Source organism: Excalfactoria chinensis, chromosome 9 (assembly GCF_039878825.1).
Source record: "Excalfactoria chinensis isolate bCotChi1 chromosome 9, bCotChi1.hap2, whole genome shotgun sequence".
Taxonomy (NCBI): Eukaryota; Metazoa; Chordata; class Aves; order Galliformes; family Phasianidae; genus Excalfactoria; species Excalfactoria chinensis.
The window spans coordinates 9,446,193-9,472,466 of record NC_092833.1 but is presented as its reverse complement, the minus strand read 5'-3'; the positions used below and the strand labels follow the sequence as shown (position 1 = coordinate 9,472,466).

The window sequence follows — 26,274 nt, the reverse complement described above, 5'->3', positions numbered from 1 at the left end:
AACAGCCTGAGAATGCTAAGCAACAAATTCAAATGTTATGCAGAACTGAGTGCCTTCATTGCACCTGCCTCCCTTTTATGCACAGACACGTAAGGATGGACTAAAACTTGTGGCCTGTATCTGACAGATGGACTGTGCAAGCAGAAGCTGCTTGTTACTGTTTGTGCCATCCTGGTACCCGAAAGGACAAGGTTCTTCCAAATTAATGAACACCTCAAAAGGCAAAAGTGAAAACTTATTCCTCAGCATGACCCCAAATATCACCCCAGTCCAAGTCCGAAGGGACTGCCCTCTGTAGGATGTAGAGTGTGAGCTCTGATGTCATACCAGAGGTGAGGGCACAGAACATGGGGTCTTGGATGTGTGCTTATGAATGCCCTGCAGAGATGACGTGTGCAACACCTCCCCTGCCTCCTGATGGCCACAGACCTACACTGTGTAAGCAGTTCAGAGCAGCAAGGGCACACCACAGAGCTCTGCTGATTATACTGCGGCTGATATAAGTGAGGAGAGATAATACAGCATACCCCATTGTATGGCAGCTGTTGAGTCCTGGCTTGAACCACTGATTGAGCACCTGGGGAAAGGACCTGGTCAGCCCCGGGATCACAGGTGAAGGCAAGTCAGCTGTGTGACTGGAAGCAGTGGAGCCTGGTTGCACCTCTCTTAGACCTCATTTAAGGGCTGACTGCTGCTGTGGAAGGATCTCTGGTTGGAGATTCCTTCCTTGTGGAGTTTCCCTTGTGAGCCTAGATCTTCAGAGACAGGTGAGCACTTCCATCTCACTAGTCCCTTTTTTCATTGCACCTTCTGTATTACCTTACCACTGCATTGATCTCTCTGATTGTTACACCCACTGTGGCTGGAGAAACTAAGGTCGTAAAGGGTGATGGAACGAAAGACTGGCATCTGAAAGAGTAGCACTGTTCAAATATCACCTGGTGTCTTTATTCTGTCTTCCTTCAGGTAAAGCTGTGTTTCAGCCTTAGTAGGCAAGTAGGTTTTTATCCTGTTAACTCTACAAGCACCACAGGTTTACCAAGAGCTGACACTATGCCATTCCCAATTGTGAGATAAACATAACTTATGTGCCTAGTCTGCAAACCACTGTGGCTGCCAGTTCGTTACATACAGCAACATTTCTTGTATGCAGGAGGTTGTAAATGGGACAGTGAATTTGGTCTCTAGGGAAACTGTTACTGCATCCTGAACAGAGGATGGCAGGAATAACTCCACTAACCTGCTCTCTGTTTCTCCTGAAGCTGCATGCATTCCATAGAGCAAGAGATAGAACCTCTCACCTTCATCTAATAATGGGTATTGTTGCAGACTGGGAGTTCATCTTAACTTCAGAGAGAGATTCATGAACAAACATGAGCCATTTCCAGTTTGGGTGTTGTGTGGTACTGTCACCTAAATCCCAATAGATGGGAAGGTATTTAATGTTTGGGTTGAAGTTATCTGAAATAGGGGGGAAATATTTTGATCCAAATGTTTCTTTTTAGAAAAATAATTTTTTTATTCAAGCTAATCTCTTTTCAAAGATGGTTCTGATACAGACATGTTGAATCAAAACAGTGCAGTCTCCAGTGACTGCTGTTTTGGTTTTCTGTGCTGTTTTTCAGTGCTGCTTTGTGCTCTGAAAGACTAAAGGATTCTTTACCATGGCTCCCAACCTGCCTCAATCTCTGGACTTCTGTGTCAGTGCAAAAGTGATTTAGTGTTGAACACGCAGTCTCCAGTGTTGAAGTTCTCAGAAAGCATTCCTCATCCCTACCCAGGAAATGCATTGGCAAGCTACTTCTGTAAATAACAAACTGTGCCCTCAGTGAAGAGAGGACAACACCCACACACTCATCCCAGAGGATGAAGTGTTCCCCTTGGTCTGAAGCCACGCTGATTGGTGTTTTGTTGCACCCAGCTGTGGGCAGACTTGCAAAACATGGTGAGCAGAAAGTCAGCCTAGCATCAGAATAAGAAAACAAATGCTCACTGAAGCTGCTTTTTTTTGAGATGATGAACTTAGCAGAAATGCTTGATGTGTTCTGTTTATGTACTACAGAAAAAATTCTTCACGATGAGTGAAGCGTCCCAGAAGTCACCACTGCACAGTGAAGCTCAAAAGGATGCAGCAATTGCATTTTGATCACAGAAATTGCAATTTGATCACAGCACTTGGTGAGCTTTCACCAGGCTGTTCCTTTTGCAGCTGGCAGCCATTCCTATGTGGATGAGGGGACAGGAGAAACAGCATTATGGGATTCTGCTACTGCAGCAAGTTTTTTCTGCTTCTGGTTAACTGAAAAGTGAGCCAGACCCACTTAGGATTAGAATGGGGGATAGTGATGGGTCAGTCCTTCCTCTGTTTTCATGTCTCTTAGATAGTTGCACTTGGCTGTAGTAGGACTATCCTTGATGTTTTTCCACTGCATTTTCTATCAGAGTGCATCCTCATTGCTGTCAAATGTTGGATTGCTATGGCATCCCATGTCTTCTTCTACTGATACTGCCACAGAATCTGAGAAGAAGGTTTCATTTAGAGGTGGCCAGGCTGAGTCCTGCTCTAGCATCCGCTGCAGCCTCTTGTAATGGCTCTTGGAGTGGTACTGAAAAGTTGTCTTCAGCAGCAGCCATAGAGTTCTATTCTCAATTATGGTTTCCTGTAAGAGGAAAAAGGAAATTCTTTAGGATCCAAACAGAAGCTTTTCCTCTTTACCCATAGGGCACACAGCAAGAAGTAGACACCTAGATTCTCTCCTGCTCATTCATGCTCCTTAGGCAGTCTTCTACTGAGGAATTTTCTTAGTATCTCTAGCAGAGCTCTACAAAAGCCTTCTCGTTTTCCTTGGGACAGGGTCTGAAACACCTCATTCACCAGAGGAAAGGAAAGGCTGTTTGGCCTAGCATTCCTCACCTACAACTATTTGGATGTGAGAATCTGAAAACAGAGAGGAAGGTTAAAGTAGCAGCAGTGGTTTCTGTTTGATAGGTCATTCCTAAAATGGACTGAGACGGATGGAGAAAGACACGAGTCAGCTTTCACTCTCCCCAGATAGTGCTGATCAGTGCATTCAGTGCAGCATGCTTACCTCAACAAGAAAGGACACAGCCAGTGTGACTGCCAGCATTATCACTATGGAGATCCGCCACGTGGTGGGAGTGCAAACCATCTGGGAGGAAAGCAGAAGGTGGTAAGCAGTGTGTGTGCACATTACCAACATGGGCTGGAGCTGGTGTCATCAAAAGCCAGAATCCTGCACTGGCTGTACACTGCTGACAAACCAATATTGCTACTTATCCTGAAGAATTATTGATAAGAAAGCATTTAAACTTAAGACCTGGCAAAGAAACCAGAACTGCAGCAAGATGTCTAAATGCTTCCTCTCTTCCTAATATCAGAAATTGTCCTGGGTATCTCAAACTCCAGACTCCGTCCCAGTGTCCCATAGCTGTCAGCACTGGGCTTCAGGCTGTAGCTCTATTTATTTTGGAGATGCACCTCAGATCCAACACCAAGATCGGCAGTTGCTTCAGGTCTAGGCTACTGCAGCTTCTCATTGCTGCTCCCTCCTTTTGCCTTCTCAGCAAATCCAGCGCGCTCCCTCCAGACAAACCGGGTTTCCGCAGTTCTCCCCAGAGGCGTTTCAGCCCCGCATAGCTGCACTGCTGACACTGTGCCGCTACAGTCCACCGCAGGGCTAAGGCTTGCTGCTTTAAAGTGCCATCTCGTGGCAGACTCTTTAACTGCCGCACAGCTTCTGCTCCGGATTCTGCTGTACATTGAGGCAGCTGTAGCTGGGCAGCTTGGCATTCAAAATCCAGCTGTTTGCCTCTCTTCTCTGCTTCTCTTTTATTATTCCAGTTTCTAAAGCCACTTGCAACTCTCATACTGGGACATAGGACTGAAAGCAGTGACACATTCAGTATTTGCCATTCAAAGCCACAACGCTTCAAAACACAAATGTACTGAAAAAAAAAATAGCTGTGCATTTCTTCAGCTGCTTGTTCCCGTGGCTCCTTCTACAAGGCTTTGAGACAGTCACAGTGGAGAATATTGACATCTTTCTTATAATTTTCAAGCTTAACAAACTGGCACCTCTGTCCTACAGCTGCTGCAGATTTTATCCTTCCTTATTGTTCTCTTACAATGAATTTGCACAAGGTAATCCCCAGACTTCATTCTGCCGGACTAAATAAGCCAAGCCCTGCTGGTGTTATCAAGACAGAACCTCCACTGTCTTAGCAGCCACTTGGTCTTCAGAGGTGCCAAATGTCCCTGCAAAAATCTGTGCCTTTTGTTAAAAATGCTGCCAGTGCACTTACAATGGGACCAGCTATAGGAGGCAAGTCTGCATTGCAACAATACTCACATCCATCTTAGAGTAGAGATCATCAATATCAGCAAACACCAGAAAGAGGCAAACACCCAGTTGCCCTACAAGCACCAGTACAAACACATCTGTAGGAAGGAGAACAAAGAAATAAAACCACAGCTGTGAGTGCACTCAGCTGCTTCCCTTTACTACAGAAGATTGAAACTATCATTTCTTGTTTCGAATGATCTTTGTAATCTTTCCATCCTCAATGATTCTGTGGTTCTGTGACTACGAAAAGCTGGCCTTCAGTCATTTAGCAACCTAATCTGCTTTTGTTGGCTGGCATTGCAGCATCACTTCAGTCAAGTTTTATGTTTTCCTGACTTTTGGAACTGGCTGACTCACAGATCCCTTCTCCTCTCCCTGTACTTACAGTTGGTGTAGATGGGCTGCCTAAAAGGCCTTCCCTTGGAAAACACCAGTGCTATGATGAGGCAGTTGATGGTACTTAGAAGCCACACTGTGGTGTTTTCATAGCTCTTGTAGCCATTGTCCACTTCTGTAGGACCACCATTTCTCACTCCATGGAGGCCCAGGCTGGTGACAGAGGAAGTATTCTTCATGTGGCTGTTCACTGAGAGGCAGGCACTGCAAAAGGGAATTGTTGGAGAGGTATGGGACCTACAGGCAGCACTGCTTACTGTAAGCAGCTGGTGGGAAAGCACAGGGTCTGTCTGCAGCTGCTCATCCATGCTGTAGTCAAGCAGTCATTTCACAGTCATTTCAAGTAGAGCTGTCTCACTAGGTGTGCCCTGTGTCACCCAAAGCCCCAGGAGGGAGGCCTACCTGTATATATCAGTCTTGGAATACCAGGGCTGCTTCTGGACCATTATAAATCCAAAAATCTGCATGCCAAGGCTGAAGAGGATGTTAAGTATGACAGAGAGCAGCAATGGAGGTGAGATGAGTTGGCTAGGAGGCCTGTAGGGAACCAGCTTTGGGTAGGCTTCTGTGAAACTCACTGAAACACGACAGAAACTTTTACTACTGTGTCCAAAATAGCAGCAGTGTGTTGCCTATTATGTACAGACTGTTATCGATAGCAGCGTTTCTACCAGCTATGATGTTCATTCTAACACATGTAATTATTATAGCAAGCACAAAATACAGATTTATTTTCCCACAAAAGCTTAGTGGCCATGGAATATGTTAATTAAAGGCATTTGACTATTCTGAGGTATTCTTGGAAAAAAAAAACTTTAGATTTTGATTTCATTTGGCTACTGTCAGGCCCAAGAATATAAAGATATACTCAAGCTCTCCTGTTATCTCTGTCACCTGGCAGCTGTGGCTTGGGATGTTTTGTTGCCTACATTCTGTGTCTCCTGCTGCACTAAGCACCCAATTACCTGAGAAACACAAGATTGCATAGGTCCTTCCAACAAGTTACCCTCTGTTGTTTCAGAAAGTTATTCAGATTATGAGTAAGCCTTGATGTGTCAAACAGGGTATTTAAAATGAGGTAGCTTTCTGGTGTGAAACCAGAAACATCCCTTCTCTTTCCCTGCTCTGTAGTGTCTGACATCCTTCATTTCTTTCTTTGTCATTTCTATATTGCCTCTCCTTCCTACATGTCCTCAAATGTGAGCTGGACTCCACACAGTGGAGATCCCTTCTGGATCTGCTTTCCCAGAGCAGCAGGAAAGAGCCTCAATAAACCTTCCTCTTCATTAGGTCAGTTTGCTTTTTCTCCCTGTAGAGATAACATCCTAATTATCAACCACCTATGTGCTCAGCAGTTACAGCACTAAGAAACAACCATCTTATTTCAGAGCTTTCTCTTTTCTAACAAGCTGTCTTCTCTAATAATCTAAATACCCAGTTCTCTATGCAGCCTCTCCTTTCTCTTTGTACATAGGACTACACGTTTCCAAGAAGGTGAAAAACAAGTGAAACGCGTTCTCTTCATACAGAGGATGACTAATTGACTTACTTGTCATACCAATTACGGTGGTAATAGCCAGATCTTGAAACAAAAATTGGTAATTCCCAAAGGAGTTTAATTGCTGAAAAGAGGAACACAAAGAAAAAAAGAAAGCATCACAAATCAGACATTTGCTGTGGGCTTGTTTATATCACTTCCAGAAAGCTTCGTGTTGGTTTTTTCTTGGGGGGAGCTAATTCTCAGCTGCTTGTTCTGAAATTCCAAGACTATGCTACTCAGCAGATCCAGGAACCACACAGTCCAGCACTGCCAATAGATTCATCACTACTGGGCCCAAAGTGGATACTCTCCTCTTGTGCGTTATTTGAACTAATGATGCTTCCAGTTCACTCAATGCAACAATAATTAAAATATATCTATTTGAAGAGACATCCTTTCTTAGTGTTGGGTGATTTCTGAACATAAAGCCCTCCTCTCTAGTTGGGAAGAAGCCATGTAAAAATGGTTTAAGGCACTCTAGGGGGTTTTGCTTACTGTCAAGCTAATTTATGCTTTAAACACTGAATAAATTGCAACAACATATGCTGATGGCAGATTCTCCCACATTTGAAATACTGTTCAATATCTCATTCTTGCTTTTGCCCAGTGTGGATCCTGAGCCCATTGGCTGGTGTTAATGGGAATAATCTTTCCAGTTTTCCAGATGAGAGTACAGAAGGACTGAATGATTATGTTAGCTCACACGAAGATCCGTATCCTAAGGTGTGTTTGTTTGTGGTTCTTATTGCTATTTTTCTCCTACAAAGGCGAGTAGCTTATCCAGTTCTATCAAACAAGGCCCATATTCCCAAAACATACCCAGTACAGTAGGAGAACACCAAGGTACTGAATGGTGCTATACAGAGCCATATACTTGAACATGCAGAAGGAAGTGACCAGGGCAGCACGGCCTTCCCTGTGTGAAGATGTGAAAAAAGGACAGCAATTAGGCCATGGTCTGCTTTTGTTGCCAGGCCTCTCAAAATGCAATTGGAAAATAAAGTGTTTGCCACAGGAACAGAAATCTCTACCATTCTTTTCTTCTGCTCAGCTGAAATTTCCTTCCTCCTGTGGTTTGGAGGGAAATGTATCTATCTGTATCTTAAAGGAGTTTAAGACAGGAACTAGACAAATGGTGATTTCAATGTCAATACATTTATTTTTCTCCGTGTATGTGCGTTATGGCTTGGTGGGAAAAACCAATGCTAATATTTGAGAGCAGTAGGGAAATACCTCCTTCATGCAACAGGAAACAAAAATCCATGCTTACCTGATGAGCTCTGGCACACATGCTATGCTGGGGGTTTGGGATGTGAAAGGTGAAGCCACTGATGCCTCCTGCTCTGACAGCGATATCCCTGCATGGGCCACTTTCAAAGCCTGAAAAGGCATATTGCTCTTCAGCACTCCCAAGCCAGGAAAACCCAGAAAGTGATGCTTCAGCCAAGAAATGAGCCCTTATTACAGGATGTGTTCTGTGAACAGCAGCAGTCCCTTCTCACTCCCTGCTCACGCTCTACCCTAATAGTTTCTTCACTGGGATTTGGAGCATTGGGTCTGAAGCAGTACGGGGATGACAGCATGAGAAAGTCTATTTCCTATAGACCTCAAAGCCATCAACCCCAGCTGCAGAAGGCAGCTTTAGCAGCGCCTCCTTTATCAGTGCTTCTTTGCAGTCACAGTTCCTGTACATGTATGGGTTCTCTACTTTCTTCTTCTGGGAAAACCCTGGGGACTTTGTTTAAGTGCAAGCGACTGCTTCACAGCTGAGATGGCAGCACTCCCATCTCCAGCATGTGCTCAGTTAGTGATATTCTACCGACAGTGCATTCATTTATAAATAAATTATAAGGAATTCTCACTTACCCCACAGTCATTGGCTCCATCTCCACACATGCCCACAAAGTAACTAAAAAATAAAATGACCTACAGTTCAGTGCTGGGGAAATTGAGGCTTATAAACAGGAGGGAAGCAAAGTCACCCCCATGCAAGTTATTTTTGTAAGTCATGTCAACTTTTTTTAAAGCACATCTGGAAAGCTGAAAGGCTGAAATACAAGCCCAAGATCCTAGAATACAAATTTCCCTAGGCTTGGACCTCAGATGTGTCTCCAGTAAAGTCTTTCTGCTGTGACAGACTAAAGAATACATTAGTATATAGTTCTACATTCATTACAATTGACTCCGTTTTCCACTCTGAGTGTAGTAAGGTTGATCATGACAGAGGAAGGGGTTAATAGTGATGGCCCAGCTCAGAAATGATGGATTGTGCACACTGGTTCCTCATGTTCACAGGGAACAGATTTCACCAGGGGCTTTGCTCTGGGGTCCAGACCTCCCAGTATCTCCTGGGGCAGACAGAGAGTGACAAAGAGCTGGAGGATGGAAAGCATAGGCTTAACAGGATATCTGGGGACAGCTCCTTGCCCTGAAAGTGAAAGGATGAGCCAAAGCCTGTTAAACTTAAAAGTCCTTATAACAGCATCATCTATACAAAGCAGTCTGGTGCTTCCAGAGCTGAATCACTTGTGTCTTCAGTTGCTGAGATTACAAGAACTTACTCCAGCTTTTGAAAGTCCTCTACAAGGCTGGTTTTCTGACTGGGGGACATTCTGGCAAAAACTGTTGCATTCAGCAGGAGCTGTCAGGAGGGAAACAAAACAACAACAACAAAAAAGGAAAAGGATGATTTAAGCAGTTGGTATAAGAGCCACAGTGTTTTCAGTGATAAATCTGGAATAGAAACAACCCAAAAGTCACATTTCCAAACAGCTGGTGATTCTGGTAAGACTGAGGATCAAAGATAAAGGGAATGCTAATTTTGAAGAAGTGGTGGTCACCATTAGGACATAAGGTTCAGTGTGGTGTTTGTAAGATGAACACGTATGCAGCAGAAATGCTGAGGCACGGCCTGAAGCAGTGATTGAGCACCTGGTGCGAAGGCAGGGCCAGCACAGGGGAGCTCAGGTGAATGCAATATACCTGAATGACCAAAAGAGGTAAAGCCAGGATACACCCCTTCTCACACCTCAGTTAAGGTCTGGTGGTGGTGGAGGTGAGGACATCTTGCTGGAGAATCCCTGCCTACCTGAGACCTTCCAAAGGTAAGCAGATTTTTTTTTCTCTTTTATTTCTGCATCTGCTGTATTTGGGCTCCTTCTCATTTGCTACTGCTAAAGACTTTGTTGCCCCTCTATTATTGCAGTATGTTCCTTATGTTACAGTGTTACAGTTAAGGAGGGATTTACTAGAAGAGAATTAATATGATTATCTTTTTTCATAAAACAGATAAACCGTTCCAAATCTCATACTGTGTAATACCACATTTTCACCTGTTCCTCAAAACATGAGAGAAGTGGGGCTGTGCAAAGGCCAGTCACATGGTCACAAATGTTCTTAAATGATATGAGACTACTCTGCTCTCTCATGCTGGAAAAAAATCAGAGTTTTTCAGACCCTTCCTTCACACAATTGCATCAGAGATTTATCTAGTCCATGAGTATTTCAGCATTAAAGTCTTTCCCAAAGAATTCCTGGTGAAGCTCTCTTTAACTAACAGAACTAACTAACAGAAAGACAATCTGAATCTACCAACTGGCAAGCCTAGTGCTATAAAATAGTCTATCTCTTACCTTTGGAAGCAAGTGGCTGAAATGCTGGGCTACAATTTGGTAAGATTTTCCACTCATAGCAAAATGGAACTGGCCTGATTCCACTGCCAACCTAATTCTTCTTCCAGTCTGACTGACACTGTCCTAAAAAAAGAAATTGCAACAGAAAAGAAATCGCAACAGTGCTGTTCCCAAGTCCTCAAAAGCTTTTACAGATAAAGAAAAGGACATCCATAGAGAGGGCAATTGTGAATACCCTTGGAGACCTGGATTAGTCTCTGTTTTAGTTTTGTGTGTATGGGAAAGTTCTCTCTACCTGCTCCAACAGGGTTTTTCCATTCAATACAGTTATATGAACTTTAGATCTGCATAATATTATATGCTACCAAACCTACTTTGCAAGGAAACATGCGTGAAAATGACATCAACTAAGCGTGAGGGTTATAGGTAAATCTTTACACTGTAAAGCTGTCCTCAAATCTAGTCCTGGTAGTTAGCCAAAATGTCATTCACAAGATAATTAATATGTTAGGAAGGAAGCTGTAGGATGGTACTTTGCAGTATTACAAGCATTTCAACTTTGTTTTCCTGCTGCATCATTTATTTTACTCTCACCAAGATTCCATAGTCTTCAGTTTTATTTTCTTCTAGTGGTTTCCATGTTACAGATGCTGAAAAAGATCCAGGTATTTTGTTTGCTTCCACAAGAATCACTCTGTTTGTTGGAGAAATCATCCCAGCATTCCTTGCAACAGTTACAGCTGTCTGAATGTTGTCACCTAGAAAATTCCAAGTGTCATTTGCAGTGAGGAATTGTTTGTGGAGGAAGCATTAACCCTTTCCCGAATTCCAAACTTTCAAATATATCCGCAGGTATTAATAAGGTTGCAGTATCTGTGTATAAGGAGGCTTTAGATAAAGATCAAAACTTTGCAGGTGAGGTCTGTCTCAAAAGATACTTATTCAACCTGGCCTAAGCTTGAAGAAATATAACTGCAGAATGTGTTCCTAGTTTCTCTGCTTTGGAGGAAGGTGTGGGGAGGGAGGGAGTGCAGTGAGTACCACTGCTTCACAGTAATTGTCCTAAGATGGCTTTGGTGTGAGTTTGATACAGGAAGAGGTGAAGCCCAGGGAGTTCTGTGTGATTTCCAGGAAAATGTGTTTAGAGCACATTAAACCTGGGATTTATCCTTTCCAAATCCAGACCAACTCTTCAAGGGGAAAAATTAAAAGAAGTGATAAATAGGGATCTGTAGGCATGAAATAGAAGATATCACATGGCTCAGTGATTTGTTCTAGCAAGTGTGCCATTTTGACTCATCATGATGTGCCCTCATGCATGTCAGCTGTTAAACTTCATTGACAGAACAAATGGGTTCACTGGAAAGTGTCAAAGGAAATGCAAGGATCTCATCTTTAGTGCAAGTGGGACAGATTGTCAGGTATCCGACATAGACTGGTGAAAGTCTCATACATAATCGTTCACAGTTCAACTCATGTGGTTGTTACAGCACAGGTGCTTCTTGGACTGTAATTGTCCGAAGGACACAAATGCCTGTGCCTTCTCACCAGTGCTGATGACAAAGAAGAGGACTGCTCACTCACTTACACATGGTTGAATTATGTCCGCACTAGCAGCTGTTGAAATAGTCCATCCCATTTTGATACCTGTGACCATAACACTCCTGATGTGGGCAGCACTGAGCTCTTCCAGGACAGGCTTTGTCTCTCTCTTCAGTCGATTCTCCATTATCAGCAGACCCAGGAATGTCAGATCAGATTCCGCCTCCTCCCTTAAGTGAAGACAAGATGTAAATATTTAATTCCCTTTTCCCCTTACCTTGCTTTAGCACTGAATTTGCCTATGGCCATTTATAAGTGTTAATCATCTGATCTAATCCCAAGGATGTAAATCCAAGGATGTAAATTTCTTAGTTTTTGACAGTCTAAGGCTTTCTGTTTTTTGTGGTGCTATTTCAAGACCATCTGGGATTGCATTTCACCAGTAGTGAGTGGTGTCAGCTGAATATGGAGGACCTTCAATTTGTGTTCTACCCTTCTATTCCCTTTTTCTGAAGAAACTGTTCAGTACACAGACAGCTTTCAGAACACATTTGCTTAATTATTACCAAATAAATTTAAAGAATTAAAATGGAGCTATCTCCTCCACATACAAAAATCAAGCCTGAACAATAAGTTGGAGAATCCCTGTACACAAATAGAAAACAATCCAACTCTGTTCCTTCTTATTCTTCATACCTGTGCTATCGCCATTTTTACAGCTGAAAACATGCAGTTGAGAACAGGATTTGGTAAACAATGGCATGAAATAGAGGTCCCTGGGGAGTCAGGTTGATTCTGAAGAGTTTGAATAAAATAAAAATAAAAGCTTTCAAACACTTATTTTAGCTGCTGTAGCAAGTATGCAATGCCAAGCACTTGCAAGGCAGTCAAAGTAACTATTCAGAGTAGCTGAGTCAGATGGTGCTGAATAGTCGCTGCTTTCACAGCAGGACCATTGTGCTTGACCTCCACTTGTCCTTTCTCTTTCCTGGCAGTGTATACTTTACCCAAATACAACTGCACGCATAATTACAGAATCTGCACTAGGCTTCATGTTGTGCCAGAGTTGAATCATCCACGTTGATTCATTGCTAAGAAATACGTAAAGATTACAGGTGTGTGCTGCAGGTATTGGGTAGAAATACCCACTCTCAGACCCATATCCAGATCTAAACAGATTCTCTTTAGCCTGCATCTAGCTAACCCGTCTATTCTGCAGCCCTGCTCTTGGTAGAAGCCTTGTAGTAATGATATACTGTGAGGGTTATGGCTGGATGTGGCTAATAAGAAGCTGTCTGTTGCTTACCTTGTTAGATCAGTAGATTGCTTTCCCAGCTGTAGAGATTTACATGCCACTCCAATCACCCTAAAACCTTGTGCTGTGTAGAATAGAAGCTTGCTTTCAAAGTTCGATGGGACTGTGCAAAAGAGGAAGAGACAGCTCATCACAGAGTTTGGCTGGTTTGTTTGTTTTCATAGAAGCAGATTGGTCTTAGGAACCTTCTCTAAAGCATCTGTCTTAGAGGAGAGGTACACTTAGGGTTCTAACAGGCCTTGGGCATTAAGGAGAGCTGCTACAGTGAATTTTGCTCAATAAGAAAATCACTGCCAATTCTCTGCTAGTTTCCACTGAGGATCTTAAACTACTCTGTACAAATTTACCTTCTTCTAGTGTATCATGAAAGAGCTGTGCTCTTCCAGCTGTCCACTCAAGGTTTGAACAGAAAATGTTTTCTGGTATATAGTGGGTAACTCAGATACTAATTCTAGTAGGAACTGAATATCTTGTACAGTAGTTAGTACTTTTGTCTGCAAGCAGTACTTCTTTTCTGAGAAGGGTTGTTTGAAAGACTGACCTTAGACTAGAAGCACAATTAACATTTCAGGCCAAAATGAAAGTACTTAGGCTCAGAAATCTCATTAGGACCTTATGCTACAGTGCACCGCCAAAAGTCAGTTATACCTATATGCTTCTAGGAAGCATTTTTGAACGCTGGTTACCTGTTTCTGCTCTGCATAATGTGGCTACCATTTCTGGAGCACCTTTTGTGAAGACCTGTTTTTCCCCACCAGTTTCCTGAGCAATGACAGACATTCTCTGCAAAGCTGAAGAAAATGGAAACTGGTGTAAAATGGTAATTCCTTCCACAGAGGCCTAGGAGAAAAATAAAGGGATTGGATACTGCAGAGTGAAGATTTTAAACTCAAGCCAAACCAGTTGAGCCCTCTGAGCCACGCTGAGAAGACAATGTATAATACATTGATTTATTTTTTTTTCATAGTGGGGCAGAACAGACTCATGAAATTTGTACAGCTGTGTTTTCTTCAAGTAATGTGAAGAGTTTTCTGATAGTTTTAACAAGCTGTTTCATGCAATTTACTGAAAGGTATTCACCGGTCCTGTTTGTTTAACAAGACTGCTACCTTTTATACTAGTGATTTATCCTTTGTAAGACATTTGAAAGCCATCTGCCATCAGCGGAGGTCTAACATCAGCTTCTGGAGTGACCTGCAGCCCCAAGCACTCTAGAGGTGACCACCACTTGGCTGATTCTGGACTGAGCCTGGTGTCACCAGGAGAGGTAAATTCTTGGGCTGGATAATCTGTCATCTAGCAACCCCCTGCTTGTGTCCTGTTTCTGTTGTGAGCAGCAAGCTCCTTCTGGCTTCTATTTTTCATCAGGAGAATGATATCCCTGCATGAAATCCAAGTGAGACTAAGTGTGGAAGAGTTGTCTTAGACTAGAACAACAGACATTTCTCTACTAAGAGGCAACTCTCACGCTAACAGTTTAACTTGATCACAAATGTGAATCTTGCAGGTAGCTTACACTGTTGGCTTTAGGTCCAGGTCTAACAAATGTGTGTGTAGATCTTTGACCATCGTTCTGGTGTTCACTGGAATCATCTATCACCTGTGTATTGAAAGACAAAAAATCTTTTAGATTACAGTATCAGTATAGCTGAAAGGAACCTCAATGGATCACTTAGAGCATTTTCTTCCCTCAAAATGAGGTATCTTATTCCCAACCTCGCACTAAAAAGCTTCAGCAGCAGACAACCCACCACTCCCTTGGCAAACAAATCCAGAGGCTCACCAGCTTCATGAAGATACTGCTGTACTCTTGCACAGCAAATAGGTTGTGTCATCTCTCAGACAAATCCTTTGTCCATCGCAATACATCCAGAGGTCAGCTGTTTTTCAATCATCACAACAGTACCATGAGAATATTTCATGGTGTCAAAGGGCATGCAATTGTTTGTCTTTCAGGTAACTTATATTCTTTTTCTGCCTAAGGCTGAAGCGGTGAATTGATGCCCTTGGGGGGGAAAAAATACCCTCTAGCTAGTATCCTTACTAGGCAAGTTTGTTCCTTGAAACTTGGCTGTCTTACATATTTTGTAGATACAAAACAGATGTTAAGAATGGATGTTGTCAACCATATAACTAACCTGGCCCTGAATCTTGTCTTGCACCAGGATCAGCTTATGGCTGTTTCTTTCACTGCATGATTATAGGTAACAGAATAACAACCAGTCTCAGATCTGCAGTCTCTCAGCTTTTTGTAAATGCTCACTTTTCCCCAGTTGATCAGATACTGAGTAGGGCCATTGACAGCATCTGTAGGTAATAGAACATTAAGGGAATTGAAAGCAGTGTGCTTTGGGATCTACTGGTTTTGTTCTGTTCTCATTACTCTGCAAGTGTAGTAATTATTTCCCACCTGTGGGGCCTTCTGTCATCTTTAGGTTAGAAATCCCATGCCCGTATGAAACATATCCAGAATGATGAAGCTCTACTGTATGCTGAGGTTTTGTATCCAATTCAAAGTGGCAGAAATAGTTATATGCCAGTCCATATCTATTATAGCAAGGACTTCCTATCATCTGTCAGTAGCCACAGTTAGAATTGATATCCCAATAAGGTTTGCATGATATCCACCACTTTCAGTCAAATGATCTAAATACTTAATGCACTCCAGGCTGAAAGCTTTAGACAGAAAGAGCATTTCTCTAAAAGCCTAAGAATGTAGTATCCTTTCTGACTGTTTCACTTATGTTTAGACAGGGACTATTTGCATAGAAGGCTTTGGGATGTTTCTCCTTTGCAAGAAAACATTGAACCTTCATATTATTTGCATAACAACAAATCACAGTTTACCCAATTAGTTGCCTCAAACATTTTCACATCCAGTGGGTCTCCTTGGATCTTGCCCTCCAAAACAATTAATGAATGACAAGTCACCATTGCTCTGAACACTTGGCACCAAGGCAGGCTATGGTCTTCAGGGAACCTGTGAACTTCCTGAAAACTAATGCAAAGGAAACAATAATTATTATTAGGAAACACCAAACACATGTGGCTAACAGGGGGGGAAAAAGAAGTCATAAGTTGATAGGATGAGAGGAAATAACATCAAGTTCTGCCAGGGAATGTTCAGGTTGGATGTTAGGAAAAAAATTCTCCTGGAGAGTGATGATGCACTGGTGCAGGCTGCCTAGGGAGGTGGTGGAGTCACTGTCTGTGGCAGTGTTCAAGAAATGTGGAGGTATGATAACAGGGAACATGATTTAGTGGGCAAAATTTGTGGTAGGTGAACAGTTGGACTGGATGATCTTAGAGGTCTTTTCAAACTTAACAATTTTGTGTAAGGAGATTGCTAAGGTGACTGTTAAAGTCTCATCCTGTGGACGGGCATCAAGCATGTTTCTGTAGATTTGTCCTCTCCCAGGAGCTATTTCTTGTGCATGTCCATAGATGGGATACGCATACTCAAAATAAGCATATTCTATGTATTTAGTAGTCCATTAGGGTAGACATCAGATTACTATGAAATGTTACTCAAGGCTTGTGCAAGGACTCAAGCTGTGAGACTGCTACAAGTCTGAATGCATTTGTGCATTCACATTTCTGGAAATATAAATGGACAAAAATGTTGGCACTGTAGGAACTGAAAAGCAGTTTCACAGGTTACAGTAATTTCATGTTGTAAGTGGTCAGGGATCTCCTGCTATTCTGATATCTAACCTAGCATGTCTACTGCAGAATTCCCTGTCTGTGTGCACAGGATGAGATAACCAACTCACTTCCTGAAGGATGCAGAAATACCATTAGCTATCTAAGCAAGGGGAACTTTTCATTGGATTTGACACACACACCTGTCTTTCAGATTTGTTTGTATGTGTTGGAGGAGTGTCTGGTCACTACCCCACAAATTTAAATGCCATTGGTCATCAGAGAGCCTTACCAGTTTCCTTCAGAGGGCAGCAAGCCCCAGAGATCCAGGCCATCTTCTGTCAAGGTGCCAGTCTATGTTAGAATATACATTTAAATTAACTTTGCACATTATATTTATATATAAAAAGCAAAGTGTATTTTAAGAAGCTGCTGTTTAGAAAATGTCAGCACAGTGCAGAGCAAAAGTACCACCAGATATTTCCCAGGTTCAAAAGAAAACAACCAACAGTATACAACAGTGTATGTTCAGGCAGCACAAACTTCAGGATGAAAGACTGGATCATATGGCCAAACTCTCCCACCCTTAGCATTGCTCCCATTGCAAGTGCAGGAATGACCAACATAGAGCAGTTACTTTATCAAAGCAGATGAGGTTCAGCTGTCCACACATGTTGATTCTTTGTGGGCTGATGCAGAAGATGCCCTTTTTCTTCAGTCTCCGCTGGGTGTAAATGATCCCTGTTGTTAAGGCAGCTGGTAAGGCTGGGGGGACAGCAATAGTGATAACATCCAAAGCTTTCTTCACTACTTCTCCTGCCTCCTCCTGATATAAAAACCAAAGGCAGTTATCAGCAAGATGATGTGCTGCTTGGATTATCTGAGAATAGCCCTCTTTAACTCTCCCCCTTTGCACTGTAGATGCTTCATACTGTTGTTTTCTACCCATTGTACATTACATATTCATGTTCCTAAAAAATGAATTGCTTTGGCTTAACTAAAGGGCCTAGGGAGCTAAAGAGTGTTCTCTAAACCTGCAAAGCACACGAATGAGCTCAAGCATGCCAGGATAGATTATTACACCTTCATTTAAGCCTAGTTCACTATTGTGAAGCTCAAAAGATCTGTCATTGCCATGGGTGTTTATCCAACTGCCTATAGACGTAGCTCTGGGCTTCATATTAGGGTGACAGGTAAGACATATTGGAAAATGCTAAAAAGGATGGCTTTTATGTGGAGGAAAATACATAGAAATAAAATTTACATTTCTAAAAGTAATCTCTAATTAAAAAGTTAAGAGGTTGGCACAAAGATGGCTGCAGGTACACTGAATGCTGGCATTGTTATTTTTGGCAGACTAGTATTGCTACTAAAGGATTGAATGCATTTCAAATTGGGGTCCCAGGACAGAGGCACTACAAACTAAAGCTAATCTGCAGTTTGGGTGGATTTGAAAACCATCATTAGAATTCTGCTATTACCACTTTTAAGCCTGAAGGTTTGACTATAAACCATGCTGGTTTTGACACACTGAATTTTCATCAATTTCTCATTCTCCCTTCTCTGATACTTTTTCAGACCACTGAAAGTTCCATTTTGATAGCATTTTCAGCTACCATGATGACATCAGCATGTATTTCACGTATTAAAAAGAGGAAGGAGGTTTTTCAAAAGTTATTCTCCAAAAGCTACACACAGAAGGGCTCGAATCCCGGGAGTTGGACTCGATGATCTCTAAGGTCCCTTCCAACTTGCACGATACTGTGATACTGTGATTTAGCAATAACTAAATGAAGGTTCCTCCACTGCACAAATAACTATATAAAGATATGATAAAAGGGGTAGAATAAAATAGGGTGTTCTTTATAGTGTCAGTAAACTTTAGGAATCTGTGCTTGTACCAGTATTGTTCAGGGCTTTGCAAGAAGCAGAAGGAAGAAAAGTGGCTGAAGGGATGTGCAATTACCTGTGAAGTTCTCACACCGGATATGCTAAGAACTCTGGGGAAACTAAAATGGGGACACAGTGAGTTCTGACACCTTGGAATTGAATATCCAAGAGTTTGTGGTGTCACAAATATAATTTCATTGTTAAATGGCCATGTCTACTGAGGCAAAGAGAATTTTAAAACCATGCTTTTATATAAAAGTGCATAGGAAAACACTGAAGTTTTAAGTCTCTTGAATCTCAGCATAGCTATTTATCTTGCATTTAGCAACTCACCCCATTAAGTGCAAATACACACACTGTGTAGATCATCCCAATAGTTGCTAATGCTATGAGGCACATCAGGAATCGGAGGGCATCTCTGTACAACTTGAAGTTCATGGGTTTAGGGTAGAGAATGGACCTCACCAGATCTCCTTTGGCTGTATTGAAACCTGAAAAGATAAATTAAGATCATTAGATGGGAAAGACACTTCCAGAAGTTCTCTAAGAAAAAATATAGAAGGCTTTGAAATAGAATTCAAGTGACTTATGAAAGGCCAAGGTCTTTCATTTTACAGTATGTGAGCTAATATACAGTATATAGAAAAAAAATTGTCTTAAGCAGGACTTCTTCAACATCTCAAAGCAAAGTCAAATTCTTTGTAATCATATACTGGTGGGTTTTTTAAGAGGTATGCCAAACAAACTGAAATGATGCATGACAGTTTAGTCCAGATGGGGATATTGACTGTGAACTTTGATTAATTTCTTCAGTGTAAATTGCACCAGAGAACTTTAATTCAGACTCTGGAGACCTCTAAGTCATGTTGCAATAAGAAAACGCATGAAAGGAAAAGCAAGCTGAAGAGCTGACTGACCAGTCTGTAGCACCACAGCTTTCACTTCTCCTCTGTCATCTCCCTTGGTCTGTATGACCTCAGTTCCACAGAAGAGAACGTGTTTTTTGTAATCCTCTGCACAGTGCATTCTCCAGGGCTTCAGGTTATCCGCGTGGGGTAACTGGGTCTTTGTTACTGGAATACTTTCTCCTAGGAAAGATGAACTCAGATGCGGAAAACTGCAGTATGCCTTAAAATTAGCCTGCTGACAGTAAATTATCTAGACAGACAGTAAATGTACTTCCTAGAGAAGCCAGTTTAGAGAGATGTTAAGTATATATCATCACATCTTCAGAATGAATAGGAGTTTGAGCCTAGCAGGAAAGAACAAATTCTGCCAGAGAAAAATTTCCCTTTGCACTGGTACAGCAGCTTCTTGCACAACAGCTCCTTGTAAGTCTGAGAACTGAAAACAGTCCAAGGACTCCGAACAATGGCTGTAGAAACAGACACCTGAACAGAGATTTTAACTGGTACTGTGTGACTCCAATTGATAGACACAAGTTGTTCCCCTAGCTTGAACTTTGTGTGCAGGTCACCACACTATTCCCTCAGGTGGATTGAATGTGGCATTACCTGATTCTGGCTTGAAAGCCAATAAATATCCTGTGTATGTCAGAGCAGATACACTCAGGTAAAGCAGCAGAAATACTTTCACTGAATATCTGGTCTCTGAGGGTTCCTAAATAAAAGGAGCTTCTGGAATTTCTCATTTATATGAGATTTCAGAATGATTGATTTGAGTTCAGTTCAGACTGAGACCAAATTTAAAGATGAGAAGCAGAAATATGAATCTGCTCCAAAAATCCTCTTTTTTTACAGTGAACTCACACACTGTTATCACATGAAAACGGGATTAAGTGAATGTAGAGGTGGATGGACACTGCAGCAATTATGATGAAGTATTCAGTGAATGAGAAAAATCCCTACAGAATGAGTGACTCTGTGCTCTGTGTGGGAACAGCTTTGTTCCGTAGCTACTGCTCCTTCTCCTGTCCCACCTACTCCACTTCCCTTTCTAGTTAAAAAGAAAAAAAAAATGATGAAGTGCTCTTCCCAAAGTCCAGGTCAGCTATTTAGATAAGCTGGGGCTGACTACTGTTCAGTCCTTTTTATAACAAACATCCCCAAGAATGCCTTTCTAGGCTAACTATGAACTATCTCGCAATATGGATGATATATCCTGTACCACTTGCTGAAACCACAGGACCATGATGATATTTTAGTAGTGAATCTGGAAGGAACAAGTTGTACCTGTCAGCATGCTTTCATTTACAATGCACTGCCCGCTGATCAAGATGGCATCACAAGGCAAAAGGGCTTTGCCCTCCTTCAAAACCATTATGTCTCCAGGAACAAGATGATGTGATTCCAGCTCTTGGAAACCTGTAGGTGACATGCAATGAAATCTTTGTGCTTCATATGTTTCTCCCTGTTAAGGGTAAGAATACAAGGAAGCTCAATATATCGTTACTTCTTTACGACAGCTGATAACAAAGGACCACAAGTAGGACTTAAGAATACAATATCCCTTACCAAGAAAAGTCTAGTTATCAGTTCAAATTGCAGAATACCTTAATCTCCATAAGACCCCAACTAATAATTATCGCTCCAGTGTCCTGACCTGACTGAAGAAACTTAGATCTACATTTCTTAGTTTGACTCTCTTTTTTGAATTCTACAAATACCATGACAATGAACAGACTTTGAAAGCAACAATTAGGTTGACTCATAGCCATTAAATGGTGAGGTGGTTAGTTTTGCCAGCACTACTCCAGGAAAAAATGACTTTGTTTTTCCTAGTAACTTTTTTGGTAAGGCTGTGCTCACACAACCATGAATATGATAGATGTGCCTCAACATACTTCTGGGAAAAACCAAACCAATCTGAAAACTGTAGAAAAAAGGACTTAGAGACAACAGAGGCAACTGTTCTGGAAGGAATTTGATACTACGCATTCTCAGTTTCAACACAAGCAGTTCAGAAATGAAATGCATTAGGGAAAGAAGTATACAGAAGTTACCTTCCTTATTTCTGCAGACAGTGACCATGATGTTGTTATGAGACTCAACCAGTCTTTGCAGTTTAACTGACTGCTATAAATTAAAGGCAAACATAGAAAAGTGATACATCTTACATGATGCAATTCATCCACTAACTATTCCCTTCTGTTATTTGTGGTTATGAGAGCCTCCATAAACTTGGGGTCTGTCCCAGCCAGGAACTGTACAATCATACAGAAAAAGAAGTTTCCTGCCTTAATTATGGAGACGATGCAACAAAAGGTTACAAAGCAAAGCATTGGAATGGGGAAGGGAGGATGTGGTTAAAGTGCCACACAGAGATTGTTATGACTAGGAGGCCAAGCCACTGCACCTGCTAAACCTCTGAGTAACTCTCATAGCCCAGTACATGTGCTTGTTGTTACATCCTGAGCTTTCCCAGATATTAGAAATAAGACCATGCTGTGGAGAAAGGTAAGATGCCTCACCTACCTGCCTAAGATCATATACAGTCAAAGAAATTGAGAGGAGAGACATGATTATGATGGCAACAGCATACTCCATGTAATCTTCAGCAAACCACAGGCACACACTGAACAGCTGGAACACGTAAAATGGATTTAAGACCTGTTTGGAGAGAAAGAATTACTCAAGAGTCAGCCATATCTATACTGCCCAGACAGCCCATCTTCTTAGAGCTAGGTTGAAACAAAAGCTATGGAGTTAAGTGTTATTTCTCCCCACAGTCTTTCTGATTTTGTGACCAGCGGCCCAGCCTAACCTGTCTGGCTCATCTCCACTGAAAAAAAGTGCCAAATAATCAGGGACAATAAGGATGTTATTTGCAACGTGACTGGCTCAATCCAATCAACCCAGTCCTTGTTTTGCTTTTTTCTTTACAACAAGCTGAGATCAGGCTGTGAAGTGAGCAGGGAGCTTGCACAATGTGGGCAATACATCACCACAAACACTCTGCTTAGGCTATGCATATATCCAGTTGTAGTAAAAAAGAATATTGGTACTTCACACATTGCTGTGTAGCTGTAGGCATGTGCCAGATAATGTTCTTCTCTTCACCTCTGCTGATTCAGAGACAGCCTTTGCCTGGAAGATTTGATTTCCAGTGCAGCTTGTAACCATTCACTGACCCTTATAAGGCCAACAGAACGAGCTCCCAGGACACAGACACAAGCAAACAGTAAACTGCTACTCAAGTGTAGGGGTGCTGCCTATGGAACTATGAAGAATAAATGAATTTATGATTATTTCACAAATAGGATTTGAAAAAATGGTGTGCTTGATAGGTATGTACTGAGAATGAGACACAGAGTCCGTCATATTCTATATGTATGCTCTGCCTTCCAAAGTAGCTTTAAGAATAAAATTGAGAGAAATGCTGAACCTCTTTGATGAGTAGTTTCCAAATAGGGATCACTGGAACATCAATAGTGTTTGGCCCACATATCACTCTCCTGTATGGGATAAAGATATAGGTAAAATAGTGACTATGTAGCTTGCTCATGAAGCTGCAGCTGCTAATAGTCCCTTGTACTGATCCCATTTTAAAATCTGTGAGGATCTTTATCCAAGAAAAAGTTTAAAAATATCCTTTACAGTGCTTATGTCAGAAAAGATGAATTTACCAGTGAAATCAACTCAAACCAAGAGCCAAGGAATGTAACACAGCCAATTTAATATAAGTTTGATACAACCACATGGAGTCCCACTGAAGAAGCACATGTACAATTTATCTACACTGTTCCCTAGAGCCTTTCTGCTACTCCAAGCAAGAACAGCTCAGAGTTAGTTACAAAGCATAGTTATTTCTTGATTGAAAATAGTAACAGTTATGAATACTCAAAGGCATTTTAAAACCTTGACAAGGAATGCACAACATTCTAGCATTTTTAATTCAGTTTTTCAAGCATGGCCACTTCATCTCCAATTATGTGCATATTAATGTATGCAAAAGAAGCTCAAGAAAAGGGTACCGAGAACAGTGAATTTTAATCTCTTTGAAATCCATATGTTGAGTACTCAGAGTGTCTTAAATTACATACCTGAGACTCTGTTCATTGCAGGTAAGACCAGAACCAAATTTGTCATGTATAGCTGAACAAGTGTGGTGGTCTTCTAGGGCTCTAAAATATAAATAGCATGTTTTCCTTAGGACATTAGTCCCAGAATGGTTGACTCCCTTGGAGTCTTGTGTAATCATTGCGTGGAACTCACCCAACTTTCTGAAACTGCTTTGCATAGATATTCCAGACATAGCGGATTTTTTGTACTTGGATACTCTTCACCTGCAAAACAAAGCAGAGGAAACAAAAGCTGCAGCACAGCTAACAATTCTCACAGGCCTGCTCAGACATTCCAATGGACAAGAAAGGCTGTTCCAGTATGGTTTCTGAGCCACTGCTAATGCTTAGCTCTTGCAGAGCTGTTATCTGTGAGGAACGCATGCTGCCATTTATGACATGCAAAGGAGAATGTCTTGCCCTGTGTAATAATAATGAAGTCTGTTAAAGATTATGGTGTTTCATAGCAGCTGGAAAAAGGCAATACACCTACTCTACTCTGCTACATAAGAAAGCAGCTTTAGAAGATTCTCCTTATCCAGTACATTGAGACAGTGAAATTTATAGTGAACTCATACCCTGATACAAAACGGAGCTATAACCAGTCATTAACCTAACAAGAGGTTTGTAGTTAGGTGCATGCAAATGAACTACAACATTTGAAATGCTAAAAAACAAACTGGGAAGTGAGAGACTCAGCTTGCTTCAGGAGTAGTCCTTGGGTAGCTCTTGGGCATTACACAGTACTCTGTGGAATTAAGTAGCTTAAAAGGCAGTAAGGTTTTATAAACAACATGTAAGTAAAGGCTTTTGAGTTGTTAGTGAAGTATTAAACCTTTTGCTCCTTGCTTCTTGAAATCTGTTCTCTCCTACCTAGATGTTTTGACTGATGTGAGTGTTGCTCAAAGGGCCTATTATTTAGGGACTATATTGTTTTGTTTTGTTTTTTCTCTGTTGCTAATTCGATCCTCTGAAGAATGTTACAAATCAGTCCTCACTTTCATACTGTGCCAGCTGATTAAACTAGCTGGCACTAAAATTTCATATGTACATTAAGATATGCCCACACAGAACAGCAAAAAAGGCAAGAGCTTTGCTCAGCTGAATTTATGTTTATAATGAAAATTTCTCATGGAAAAAAAAATGCTACAGATACAAAAATAAATGTTAACAAGTTAGAAATCTATTTCTTGGGAGGGCAAAAAGCTCTTTTATGGGCTACCAAGTGTGGTGTCTATACACTATCTGGTACTTGCATTGAAACTGAATTAATTCTGTTTACTGAAACCATGTGAGATCACGTGGTCTGCTTGGATCAATTAATCTTCTACCTTCTTCCCAGTGCCTCACTGGCATCTCCAAGCTCTGGGACAGAAAGAGATCAGGATACATTTTTGCAAAAACAGTGGGCAGTTCAAGACCAGACTCCAACTAATATACATTAAAGTACAAACTGATGCAGCATCATCTTTTAACTGAGTATGTTTCACAGCTCACTTTCACCTCAGCCTGGCTGAGATTTGCTATATCACCCAGATGCTGCAGGCAATTATTGACTTACCTGTAAACTTGGCTTCATTAAGGCTTTGTTGAAGATTGAATCTTCCTCAGCAATGCTTGGATAATCCAATCTACTTTTGATAATCCCAGACACAGAGATCCACGTCACATTCTTACGTGAATAAATGTGAAATTCATCCTAAACAAATATAAAAGTGGCACAATTTCCCTCAAGATCAGACCAAACTCACTATTGCTATAAAGTTAATGGTTACTGTAGGCTTTTCTAGAGAACTGTTCAACTTTTTTTAAAGAACAATCTGACAGCATCCTTCCAGCACCTGTGATTGATAGATACATCTGCAGAATGGGAGCAGAACCACCGTCCTATCAAAATGCAAGTACTACAAAGTAATTCACTGAGCAGAGGTCTGTTGTTTGGCTGATAAAGATAGAACGTGAACACTCAGGTCATGATCAATGAAGAGGCAAATAGTGTGGGACAATCTGAGATGTAGTGATTGTACTGTAAAGAAAAGGTCAAAAAGCATATAGTTGTGTACTGCAAGATGGATGTTTAATGCTTATCACAGTCATTCCTGTGTTAACATTTCATTGGAACAAATGTGTTAGCACTGTGACATTCTTACCTTAGACAAGATTTTGCCACAAACTCAACTCATGCTCTTGCTATTTTTGTGATAAAGTAAATTTGACGTTTGAACTGCCTGATAACTATCACTGGTAGGTTGGCCTTAGAGGTCTGGACAACTGCTGTAATAAGCACCAGCATGTCAAGTCTTGGGTGTGAACACCAAACCACATGCATTAAAGCCAGCTGTACAACTGACTATAGCATATTCGGTATGTAAGAAGTTGGACAGATGGAGAAAGCTGATTACCTCAGCTAGCCAGGTTCTGAAAACTAAATTGTTATGCTTTCATTAGAACTGACAACAAAAACACAAGATTCTGTACCAAATATGCATCTTTTTGAATAATTTAAGGGTTCAGAAGATCTTTAAGAATTTTCATCTACCTTAACTATCTGTGCACTTCTCCTTATACCTATATTTTGAGTCAAATATCATTTATTTTCTGGTATTTATCTTCAATTTCAATTTCAGAATTAGTATTCATTGGGATGTAGTCTGAGATGGGAAGCAGTCAATAACACAGGTGCTCTTTATTTAAATTAAATTGAGACAAACTTCAATAACAAAAGTGAGTTACTAAGCTCTCCAATTGCCATTGCAGAAATGATGATAAATTATGAATGAAGGCTTTATGTACAGCACAAGAAAACTCTCAGGATCAAGCTGACAAGATTACTTGTGTTCTCATTAGCGGTAGCCGTCATATTTGAGAACCAACATAATCAGAAAGAACATAGGGAAAAATACCTGTCATTTTCATGCAAAGAACACAAGAAA

At 41.3% G+C, this 26,274-nt stretch overlaps 1 protein-coding gene across 1 annotated transcript in view; it reads right to left on the bottom strand.

Annotated features, from left to right (window-relative positions):
* Positions 1–1,628: 1,628 nt before the first annotated feature.
* The window catches only part of LOC140256293 (probable cation-transporting ATPase 13A4), a 30,663-nt gene continuing 6,017 nt past the window's right edge, over positions 1,629–26,274 (bottom strand). The window contains 28 exon segments of the mRNA XM_072344675.1: positions 1,629–2,660; positions 3,090–3,170; positions 4,371–4,459; positions 4,750–4,964; positions 5,163–5,337; positions 6,310–6,382; positions 7,120–7,216; positions 7,571–7,680; positions 8,167–8,209; positions 8,862–8,941; positions 9,933–10,055; positions 10,479–10,690; positions 11,580–11,704; positions 12,781–12,892; positions 13,476–13,629; positions 14,306–14,389; positions 15,637–15,787; positions 16,724–16,785; positions 17,069–17,257; positions 18,655–18,812; positions 19,239–19,409; positions 20,514–20,645; positions 21,284–21,356; positions 21,756–21,890; positions 22,666–22,735; positions 23,324–23,404; positions 23,496–23,566; positions 24,903–25,040. Of these exon segments, the coding sequence (XP_072200776.1) occupies positions 2,439–2,660; positions 3,090–3,170; positions 4,371–4,459; positions 4,750–4,964; positions 5,163–5,337; positions 6,310–6,382; positions 7,120–7,216; positions 7,571–7,680; positions 8,167–8,209; positions 8,862–8,941; positions 9,933–10,055; positions 10,479–10,690; positions 11,580–11,704; positions 12,781–12,892; positions 13,476–13,629; positions 14,306–14,389; positions 15,637–15,787; positions 16,724–16,785; positions 17,069–17,257; positions 18,655–18,812; positions 19,239–19,409; positions 20,514–20,645; positions 21,284–21,356; positions 21,756–21,890; positions 22,666–22,735; positions 23,324–23,404; positions 23,496–23,566; positions 24,903–25,040 (3,426 nt within the window). The 3' untranslated portion in view covers positions 1,629–2,438.